This window comes from Vanellus vanellus, assembly GCF_965231255.1.
Source record: "Vanellus vanellus genome assembly, chromosome: 4".
NCBI lineage: Eukaryota > Metazoa > Chordata > Aves > Charadriiformes > Charadriidae > Vanellus > Vanellus vanellus.
Window position 1 is genome coordinate 33,910,073 of NC_138909.1, and position 12,102 is coordinate 33,922,174.

The following is a 12,102-nucleotide window of genomic DNA, read 5'->3' on the forward strand; positions in this document are numbered from 1 at the left end:
ATTTTTAGAAGGTCATTAACTATACACAGTGAAATATTGGCCAGAAATGTAATAAAACATAGAAAGTACTGCACAGCATATGGGGGGAAAAAAGACGAAACAGATTCTGAGTTGCAGACCAGTTCAGAGCAAAAAGGCCTGCCCAAAGTCAGAAAGGGAAGAATCCATTTCTTAGGAGAGGGCGAACTTACCCATCCAACTCCTCATTTTCTTGGTTTGGGTTTTTTTTGTGGTTTGTTGGGGAGGAGGGGGGGGGGGGGGTTGGGTTTTTTTGGTTTGGTTTTTTTTTTTTTTTCAGTGAGAGGAGTTATTACTGAGAAAAAGGTCAACACCAAGTAGACTTTGGGGAAAAAAATCCCAACAGTTCAATAAACATCAGTGAGATGGAGAGAAAAAGGAGACCAAGAACTACTTGTAAATCACAGACAGGCTACATGACAGCTTGTATTGTCTTATATGCTGAAGTGGCTTTTATCAAGCTGCCTGTGCTGCTCATATCTGGTAATGCTTTTTCATGAAACATTGCAGCCCACAGGTCTTGGTTACTCCATTTATTGCAGACTTGTCTGTCAGAAACAGAACATCCATGCGAAAAAGCTGCTGAACAGATTCAGGCATATTTTCTGGACCAATTTCTGGCGGATGACCAAGTCTCCTCATGTGCCAGGGTCCTCCAGACCATCTTTAGCTTTGTTCAGTGAGGTCCTCAAAACTATAGGGGGCAATCGGCCTTATGAGACTTGCATGGCCAAAGCTATAAAGAAGTATTAGTAGACATTTTCATGGCTTTTTCACTGAAAGTGAAAGGGTAATTAATTCTCTTAATTTAACGATCATTCATTAGTCTTTTACTAAATACATTACCTAATACCATTCTCAATCTTGCAAGTTACTGCCATGTCTTCAATTTCCCTTTTCACGATAAGACTAATAAGAAGCTAAACTCACAGCTTTATAAATCTGCAGCACAGTACAGCATATACTGTATGCAGTTTTTCCATTTAGATTCTTCAATTACAAGCAACTGCAGCAAAAAAAAAAAAAAAAAATGCATATTGTACTAGCTAGTATTACATTTTGGCAGATCATAATTAAATTATTCCTGAGAAGCAGTGCTCAGTGCAGAAGGATTATATTAAATAACAGGGCTAATATTTTAACTCAATTAACAAGTTATTTTTCAATAAAGAGGTGTACACTACTGTAATTTGTTCTTCTATGGGTAACCTCAGCTATAAAACAGAAATACTGCAGCTTTTTCCTGATAACTCATGTGTAATTTTTCCCCATGTAGATTATACGCTTTGTATATTTTTTTAAAGTGGATGAAAACAAGTGACATATTATTATTTTTATAAATAAATATAGTTATTCTATACTGTTATAGGCATAAAATATTTCACTCCTATACCATATAAGCCTGCCAGAGACTACGTTTGACTACATCTAAAAATACGTGAGCATTCCATGGCAAGGAAAGAATTTTTCTTTTATGTCTTTTAATTCTGTACCATTGTGAGTTTGATTTATAATATTGGTTGGGACGGAAGTGATTTTTGGATGAAGAAATTGCATCTAGTTACAATGGAAGTAAGGTACCTTCTCCATGGAAACTGCCTGCCAAATATGCTCAGATGACTTATTTATCGGATTCTTCAATACAATATTTCAATTTGATGGAATTATATTTTCCTGGAATCTTTCACTAATAATTTAAAAGTGACATAAATGTATAAATGTCTGTATTACTGAAGACAATCAAGATTTGTCGTTCCAATATCAATTTGTAATATAATTCAAGGTCATCCTCTCTTTGGTTGTTCAAACTAGCTACTTATGGCCTTCTGAATCATATTCCAGTTTTGGTTTAATTCCTAATATTTTAATGTGCTTTAAAGACTGTTTCTGAATATTTTGTTGTTACTGCTCTCTCAGTCTCCTGCAATTATACCATGGATGATGCCCACTGTATTGTGGACGGTTTTGTTAAGTCTTTATGGAGATATGAAAACTATATAGCTTAACAGTGACATTTTTTGTTTCAAGAATTAGTATGCGTATTTATAGCAGTAGAACTGGAATATTACACTGAATATCAAACAGCTATTTCTCAGACAGGGCTACTGAAAAGTACACTCCCATACCATTTTACAGCATTCTCCATAGCTTTTCTACCACTGATATGAGCACAAGTTGCTCATTAAAAAACAAAACACAAATAACATCTCTAGGCAGCAAAAGTTTTCCATAATCATCAGACTGGTCATTTCATTCTAGCTATGTAAGAGTTTTGTTTAGCTGTGTGGTAGAACAATGGGTACTACTACTAGCATGTTCCATCCAAAGGTGCTGAAAAACAGAGAGGTAAATGACATCATATATATATTATATATGCATCACATATAACATCCAACTGTAGAATTAGAAAAAGGCCCCTTTGATTTCATAAGGAAGGCAAGACAAAAAGAAAAGGAAAAGAGAGAATCACACTGTGTTACAGTCAGATGGGGAGATGGAAATTATATGATACAAAGGAACAAGTAAGTAAAAGACTGAATGATTAAGTGGAAAAAATAAAATCAATATGAGTTACATAAGAAGGTACTAGTAACCGGACCTGAAATTCCAGTGAGTCACATGAAGTATCTTGTGTTCCTTTTGAGGAGATCACCCGGTCAATGTTTTTAAAGATGACATACTACAAGGTGCAACGTATCTCCATACAGAAAATCACAGTAGATTTTTACACAAGTTTAACAGAACTTGATGCATGAAAAATAAAACTCTTGCACTTACCATCATGGCAAGAAAGAATTTTTCTTGCTAAACATAGCTAATGAGCTAAACATAGAATTATTCACACCAGAAGCAACAGAGCGTGCTGCCAATGTTACCAGCTGAATGTTAGAACCGCTATGTCATGTAGTATTATAATTCTTATTATTTATTTCCATATATAATAGTGTTACAAATCCTTCTCAGTGGACAAGAACCTTTAAATTCAGTCTATATTCTGACATTATGTAAGGAGGAACTGATGGAGAACTAATGATTTCAATTCTGATTTCAGCAAAACAGAAGGCCATTTAGAAGCCCAATACATAAAGCTTCTAGTGAACTGAAGGAACCTGGAAGGCATGAGGCTTGCCAACCAGAAAAAACATGCTATTTAGGAGGGCTAGCGGATAACTATCATGGCTAAACCTTTGACAAATCACCTCAGACAGGACAACAATTGGTTGAATTTAGATACAGATAATCAAGAGGTGAGCAGTAAAAAAACCAAACCTGCCAAAGCCTTATTTTGGTATTTAAATGTCTCGGTTAAATGACTAGCACCTCATCATATGATGAAGTTCCAACAAGGGAAATTCTGATTAAATCTTAGGGGAAAAAAATTACGATGATGTAGTAAAATATTGGAACGGTTCCCCAGAGATGATGTGGTACCAAAATCTTAAGTGGACAAGGACCTAGTAACCTGTTCTACGTTGGCCTTGGTTTGAGCAGAGGGGTTGGACCTCCAGAGAGCCCTCTGAATCTAAATTATTCTGTAATTCTATGAAGTATATAGATAAAAACCAACCAAACAAAAAAATCTTTCTTGTAGATCTCAAAGACACACGCTGCAGTTCACTAACACAAAGAGGAAAGCTTGTCAAAAATGTATCCGAGTCAAAGCTCCACAGCTGGAAAGTGTCAAAAAAAACCCAAACCCCAACCCAATAATAATTTAATTTCTTTTAAAATCCTAAAGGGAAGTGGATGCAAAAGCAAATTCTCAAAGCAACACCAGTAGTCCATGGGGGAAGCAGGAAAATACAGCAGGACAGGACAAGCCAGGACTCTTGAAATTGTTAGAATACCTTAAGAAATCTGATTTCAGCCATCATTTACAAACTCCAGCTAGTAACCTTTAAGTTTAGTACTGCCACTTAAGGGAACAGTCTTTTCCTTTGCATCTCTCCTCTGAATAAATTGCATGTGACTTCATAGCGATTAACAAATGTAGTAAGAAAACTGAAAAGCTCTAAAATATTATAGGAAAACAATACATTTTCTTTTGATCTAAAGTAGTTCGTCTCCCCTGTCCCCTTTTCGGTAAAAGCTGAAGTGAAACATTATACTCTGCACACCAAGATGGCATTATCAGTTAAATTCTGCTATAGTATAAACTTTCTGACCTCCACCATGTTGAGGCACTGCTATTTATACTTCTGCATCAATTCCATATATTCAAGATATATTAAAAGACATCAAGTCCATAAACTTTTCTGACCCTTTTCTGCTGCTTAGCTCATTAATGCTGAAAGCTATTAATTTAACAAATGAGTGGGTGATTACCTCTTGAAGAACTCTCTTCATTTTCAGAAGCAATGTCTTTACAGCTGTGCAGTCTTGCAGCATCAATCTGAAGGGTAAAGATTCAATGCCTCCACCTTCTTCCAGACCAGTAAAAGGCCACTCCACGGAGGGGCTGCCAGCCAGCTGGCTAACACGAGGGTACCTGGCTTCTCCTTGGTCTACCTCCTTCGACAGCTTCAGAGAAAGGTTCCTTACAAGAGAAAACAGAAAGATCAACACTGGAATATGAAAAAGAAAAAGAACTCAATAATTTTGGGCTTTTAGTTCCTTTGAGTTTAAAGACACATTACACATTCACTTTATGAGCCTGCTAGCATGAACGTCCTTTATAATGTACATCTAGCCATATGGTGTTAGCAATAAAATACGCATTTATAAATGTACCATTTTCTACAGGAATTGAAACCATGCTCTATCCCACACCCTTCAAAAGAAAGCCATTTTCTTAAAACAAAATATCCTATGGGCAAAACTGCTATGGGTGTATTTTATTTCAGTTCAGCTTTATGAAAAAATGAATCTGTCATGCACTTTCAAAAGCTAAATCACATTCTTCTATATGCTTTGACTTAGAACTCAAAAAGAAAAGAAAACCACCAAAGAAAATACTCCCTTCTGGGCTTGCCCAGTGACATAAGATGAACCTGCTATTCTATAAAATGGAATTTGAAATTTAATTAATCTGTACTCGCTCTGATGTTTAGTTACCATTGAAGCTATTTAAGCAGAAAAACAAAACAACAGTAAGTTGTGGTTGAGAATCTATTAAAGACAATAGAAAGATTCTGAAAGATTTTGATGGACTTTGGAGGTAACGGAATACAATTATTTTGCTGCATACATACTATCTTCCTTAAATCAGAGCAAGTAATCTATAAGACTTTGCCATGCTGAAGAAAGTCCAGCGAAGACCAACAAGATGGTGAGGGGGCTGGAGTGCATGCTAAATAAGAAGAGGCTGAGAGAGCCAGCTCTCCTCAGTCTTCCAAAGAGAAGGCAAAGGGAATCTCATCGGTGACTGGAGCAGTGTCCCCACTGGGAGGGTGCAGAGATGATGGAGCCAGGCTATCCTTACAGATGCACAGCAATAAGATGAAAGGTAATGCACAGAAGCTGGAATAAAGGAAGTTGTGAGCAGACAGAAGATTTTTATTTATTTATTAACTTACTTATTACTATGAGGGTGGTCAAACAAAGGAACAGAGGCTCAGAGATGCTATGGGACACCATCCTCAGAGATATTCACAATATGATGGGGCAAGCCCCTGAGTAACCTGCTGTAATTGGACCTGCTTTGAGCAAGGGACTGGAACAGACCTGCAGAGGTCCCTTCCCACCTGTGTGATTCTATGATCCAAAGGTCATAGGTCCAATCAGCTGAAATCAGCCACAAGTTTAATAGTAGAAAAATAATTTAAACTGACATTTTGGTGGAACAGAATGTAACCAAAGACACTAAGGATTTTTCTGACACGAAAGTATTCACAGCTTTAATGTTGTACCTATTTTCTCTTTGGCCTATGGAGAAGAAGGACAAATCTGAATGGAGAATAAATCTGAAAATGTGGCTGCACTGTGCAATAGTAGTATATTAATTACTACTAAATTACAAAAGTGTTATTAACAGGGATGCATAACACCATATTCATACTCAATTAATTCACTACAATTAAAGATGCTAGCATAAGTGGTGAAGAAAATGACAATTATTGTTCATTTAATGTATAGTTCCAGTTTTCTGTTCCATTTGAATTTTCATGCAACACAAAACTGGTCCTGAATTTTAAGCATGGCCGTATTTTGGAAGGACAAAGAATATTTTTCCACATGAAATTTTTCTTAGTTAACTTTGGTTTCATAGGAACATACAAAAAGGGATTAATGGGATTTCTCAAGACAAACAATTCCCAATGCCATACTAACAAATTGGAAATGAAGCTACTACAATTATCTTTTATGGATGGTTCATTTTTATATTTTGCAAGCTATGTGATGTGCAGCAGGGCCAACGTGTTAGATCAAGAAGTGTACCACAGAGATCACAGATACGGACAGATGGTCATGGTGGCCAATGGAACTAAAATTTGCTAATGAAGGCTTTTCAAGACTCTCATGAAACAATGAAATTTGTCCATTTTAATTTTTAAATACATTGAAACGACTTTGTGAGTAGAGTATTTTGCATCCTTTAAAATAAGAATCTGAAGTAGACAGTAAAGGTGCTTTTGACTGATGGATATTAAGCCACTGCTGCTTCACAGCCTCTATTAAAGAAGGCTCAGGTATAAATCACCTAAGGAACAAACAACTTTTAACTGAAGTTTCATAATATAGGCCACTTTTAAGCTTTTCTAAAAGAAGCCATATTCAATCTCTTGGAGTCTACACTTAAGTAAGATTTATGTAGCCAGAAAAGCATATTCTTTAAATTGAGTAATGTGAAAGAAAAAGGTCCTCTTTTTTCCTGCCCAGTGCCTGCAGGCCGGGAGACCAATTATTCCTCAGAATATTCTGTATGGTCCCTTTGCAAGTCCCACAGAAGTTTCATCTTCCTCACGCTCCTGAACAGGCATCTTATGTGGGTAACATCCTGACACTGAGAAAAGACCAACTTAAGACATAATGCCTCCTAGAAGGAATCTTTTACAGCACGGTATCAGGGAGAAGAACCTGGCTTCAACATCAACAGCAAAACCCTGCTGCCCCAGCAACGAGGAAACAAGCAGTACTCTTAGAGAACTATCATCCTCTCTTAGATGGAAGAGATACAGTGTTTATGAATAAGCTATAAATGTATTGGAAATACAGCAAATCTTATTTTCAGCTGAAGAAAATACCTTCAACGACTTCAGTGGGCTTTATACTGACAACACACAAAATTACCATCTTTTCAAATACAGAACCTTGTACTGCATTATGAAAAGCACCATAATAACATATCTCCACTCATGATCATAGAAGTTTAAAATCTAACTCAATTGCTACTGGAAAATGGCAACTCAGAGTTGGTACACAGTGAGCATTCAGATCATATAGTACTTCAACTATCTGAAAAGAATATAACTGATCTGTGACAGAAACACTCTTCACTGTCTGATACAACTCCTTCTACTCACTGCAGGAAAAAGCTCATTTTAAATTCATTCCAGAACTGATATTTCATCAAGTTCATTATTATCAATGTCCAGGTGGTCTATTACAGTATTATTACGGTAATCCACTGCAATTCATCTCAAAGCAGCAGTAGAGATTTAGCAAGAAAAAAAGACATTCTTACTAAAATTAGAAGTTTTCTCTTCTAAGTAAAACACCTCTTTGCCTCTGAAGTCGGAGAAGAGGCTCGTTCCTTGACTGGTAGTGCAGCAGCTCCTTACCGATGGCTAGCACCCTCCACCTTCCAAAGATGCATTTATTGTAATAAAAGCATTTCACAGGCAAATGTTATCTGTGACAAACTTCTGAAACTGTGGACAAAAAGCCTCAAAAGGTCTATTTTAATGACTAAAGACAATGTATTTCATTTAAATGACTATTAATTCTGTAATATTATCAACATAAAATATTTCCGAAAAGTAATTTGGTCACTTTTAAGTATATGGCTCCTGTCTGAGCTCTAAATTTGTCTGACATAGACACACGCTTGGGCTATGTCCCTATTTTAATAAAACCGTAGCTGAAAATGTTCCTGGGCACTGGAAGTCAGTCAGTGTTAAAGCACTTGTGAAATGGCTTGACCCAACCCAGCTATCACTCTTTCAAATGATTCCCTGGCATGCTTTGGCTGTCAGTACAGGCAAATTGGATGGGACCGCTCCATTCTGAGGGATGTCAATGGTGCAATGTGCACTAAAGAACCATCCCCCGTCGATGTCACCTCAAATCTCTAAGCATGGCCATGGAGCCGTGAAGCTCCAAGCATGAGATCTGAAACCCAGTCAGACTCCTAGGCAAGAGAAGAGCCAGCCTGCTTCGAAAGGTGTGAGGTGAACTGTGGATGCAGTGGCAAATCACAGCTGAGAAGAGTGGTAGGAAGGTGCTCTTCATTTTCTCCCAGGTATTACAGACTTCACTTCCCAGATAACGAGTGGTTCTCATATTCTGTTTGATGATCAAAGTCTGATAGATGGCATACTTAAAACTCTGCCTGGTCCTCTAGATCAATGTCATAGGGAAACAGGGTAATTCAAGTGGTGTCAACCTAAGGCCTGTGGAATACTTACTGTACAATTGCACGTTACATCTAAGAGAACCACAAATGACAACACAGAAAAGCAAGCTTAATGTCAGTAGAATTACTGTCACCATAACGTCTGAAAATCCACAGAAAATTTGTTACCAATTCATAGACGTTAAATAGGGTGAAAACCTGTGCAATGGGATGGTACTTTGGGCCTGCTGGCTTGTTTCTGTTGTATCTGGACATACCCACTGAACACCCTGAATATATTTCCTCATTTCTAATGGATAAAAAAATAAGAAGCTACAATATCCACTTTTAGCAGAATGGTAGTGCTGTTAAGAAAGAGTTCTATTTCAAAAGCAATCTTTATTGAAATAGCAAGAGAGCATTAAAATAATCAATGAGTGACTTTTAGCATTTTAATAGCCTCTATAAATCCAACGCAACCGCACATTAACTGAGGAAGACACAATTGTTCAGCTCCTTTCAAAGCTTTTTTTCTCTGTTACGAAAGTAGAACGAGAACAACTTTCTTATTCCAAAGCATCTGTAAGGGGTTTTACTGAAAATAAAAGGGAAAAAAAAAAAAAAAAAGGACCAAAATCTTTGCAACTTGAGCTAGTTTGAGTTATTCTTCCCTTCTTTCCCTTAAGAAGGTAGAACAAGAATAACTTTCTTATTCCAAAGCATCTTTAAAGCTTTTACTGAAAAAAAAGGAAAAAAAAAGACCCAAAGATTTGCAACTTGAGCTAGTTCGAGTTATCCTTCCCTTCTTACTGATCCTCAGATCAATGATTTGAAAAGCTTATGGTAATTTGAACTTCACTTACATAAAGATCCCCAGATTATGTGGAGTTTAATCTTCTTAGATTTCATCAGCAGTGCTCAGGATGTTGCTATAGCAGAATTAGCCTAAACTAATACAATTGGTCCCACAGAGTCTGCACTTCTTGATACCAGCTTAACAGAAGAGAACCCACTAACACTGTGGGCATCAGGAAGGCTCTGCAAGCTGAGCAAAAGACCGCAGCCTGTATGGGAAGAGTTGCACATATCTTCTTTCTCCCCTGAGGGCTTATCTTCTAGAGCAGTGTCTTAGAAAAAGCCTTAAATCACTTATTTTCAGTGTTTGAGTGTGCAACTGTATGTGTGTATATTCACATATAGAAAAATCATGTATATATATACACACATACATATTTTTATATATGTATAGTTACAAAATTCATACACGCTCATATAGAAACACATATAAATTTTATCTTCATAAATATTTCAGAAAAAAATACCTCTCTTATTTGTTCATAACTTGGCTCATCAAGAAACATATGTCCTTTTCCTGAAACAAATCTAGACAGCTTTCAATCCACAAATATTTTTTTCTCTCATATAGAATTTTCTTTTTTCTCACCAACATCAAACAGACGAAAGAGATACTCTTTCAGGAAAATCACGAATTACTATTTTGAGAAAGGTCCCTCAGTTGGACACGCAAGAGCAATTACTTCTGATTTTTAGAGAAAAATCTGCCTACCTCAAACACTGCCAAAATTCACTTCAAAGCACTCCGTGGCTCTTTTACAATGATGTATGTTACAGTCATGACCTACAATCATCCCAGATTGAATCTTAATCTCTGAGTAATCTCTTCCTAATCTCACTTATTAAGAGACATGTTCTATCCCAAACAGTTTACAACTGAAATATATGGACACATTTTAGAAAAAGGAAAGGCTTTTCCCCATACTTGGCAGAACTGAGGCATAGACTTTTACAGGCGTGTTCCTATATATTCCAATGGGTATATCAAATAACGCACTGACAGGTGCCTAAATATTCTCAAACTCTGGTCAAGGAGGATAAAAATTGCCAAACTCCTCACTCAGTCCTGAAAATGCAGCCTTTGCAATACTGAGAAGATAGAAGGGTAACCAGAACATAAACACTTGGCTAACTACCCATATTAGCATTCTCTGGCATCAAAATTTATACCTCTCTCTGTCTCACACAATTTCTCAACATTACTTCTGTTCTAACAGAGAATGCTTCAGAAGTTATAGGGAAGACATCTCAGAATATTAAACCACACCGTGACATAAGGTACATATTGTTTGACATTTTACAGCTTTTAGAACTATGTATCATTTATTGGTACTCTGATGCTATGATTTTTCAAGGTCAGCCTTTTAGAAAAATGATGTTCGGTATCTGTCACTATCAAACTACGCACCCCCACACAAATGTGCACACAAACTGTAATTGCTAGTGCTGCAATAACTTAAGAGACTGTCAGCCTTTTCCATTATAACCCCTTTTCTTTCAAAGGTTTATATCGCAGCCATAAAGATTTCCTTTGGGCTAGGACCTGGTGATCATGAAATATGGAATCAAATTAAAAAAAAAAAAAGGAAAAAGCTCTCCATTTTTCAGCTGCTGGTAAAGTACAGCTGATAAGGGCATGTCAAGCATTTCTTTCCCTTCTCTAAACTCTACAGGAGTCAAGAGCTCTGTTTATATCCCTGATCTAGCACACAAAAACACAACACTTGAGATTTCAGTCCTTTTCTTCCTCCTGGAATCTAATAGGAAAATTTAAATGGGATACAAATAAGATAATGTAACACCATACAGTAATTGGATCACATCCAAGAAAATAGCTACTTGGAAAAGACCAGTGGGGCATATTCAATTTCAAGTACTAACAGTGCAGTAGTAAATAAAGTATTACAGACAAACCAGGAAAAGTAAATGAGGCTGGCTGGGCATTGAGAGTCTGGTAGAGTTTGAATCTTTTTAATTTTTTATTTTCCCAAAAAAAAATCAGCAGGGGATCATTCTTGAAACTATTTTACAGCTGGTATACAAAATATAAATTGCAGCTTAATTCTGCACAAAAGCAAGCAGTAACTCCCACTACATCTCTGGTTGGGATATAAACAAAAGAAGGGTTACCTTTTATTTGGACAAAGGATAAATCTACCTGCAGGCATTGCAGCCTTTGTAAACACTACATACTCCTGACTGGACACTGCCTCCACACAGATAAAAGCTAAAGGCACTTGGTGTCCTCTCCAAATCTCACTCCAAATGCACCCCACGGAGATGACCAACTCAGCTGACCCGGGACTAGAACGACAAAATTTTGATCTAATCTATTAAAGAAGACAGGCATTCAAGCGTGCCCGGCAAACTTTATAGTATTGGGGGAAAGGAGAAATACAAATCTGTTTTGCCACTGTCACCTTCTAGATCAAAGCAACATTTCTCCTCACCTTTGCTCTCCGCTCTAAATGCGGGAGTCTTGCTTTTAGAAATTGTGCAAATGGAACATAAAACTTTCAAGTTTTTACGAGGTTAAAAAATGTAAAAAAAAGCTGGAAAATCACAGTGGATATTGGATAGGATGGCTGACTTCCAAGAAGCACAAGAAGTGCAGTCCTTTTATTCAGTTAGCAAACTAGTTTTGCTTACTTAAAAACAAATTGTCAAATACTTCCCACTACAGGTCAGCATTTTTTGCTACCATGGCTTTTCAAAATTCTGCTCAAAATTACGTG

At 36.9% G+C, this 12,102-nt stretch overlaps 1 protein-coding gene across 1 annotated transcript in view; it reads right to left on the reverse strand.

Moving 5' to 3' along the window:
* The window catches only part of CCSER1 (coiled-coil serine rich protein 1), a gene marked incomplete at its 3' end in the record, with an annotated part of 718,149 nt that overhangs the window by 432,355 nt on the left and 273,692 nt on the right, over nt 1–12,102 (reverse strand). Inside the window, exon 6 of the mRNA XM_082482793.1 lies at nt 4,345–4,555. Coding sequence (XP_082338919.1) covers nt 4,345–4,555 — 211 coding nt within the window. The remainder of the gene's footprint in view (nt 1–4,344; nt 4,556–12,102) is intronic.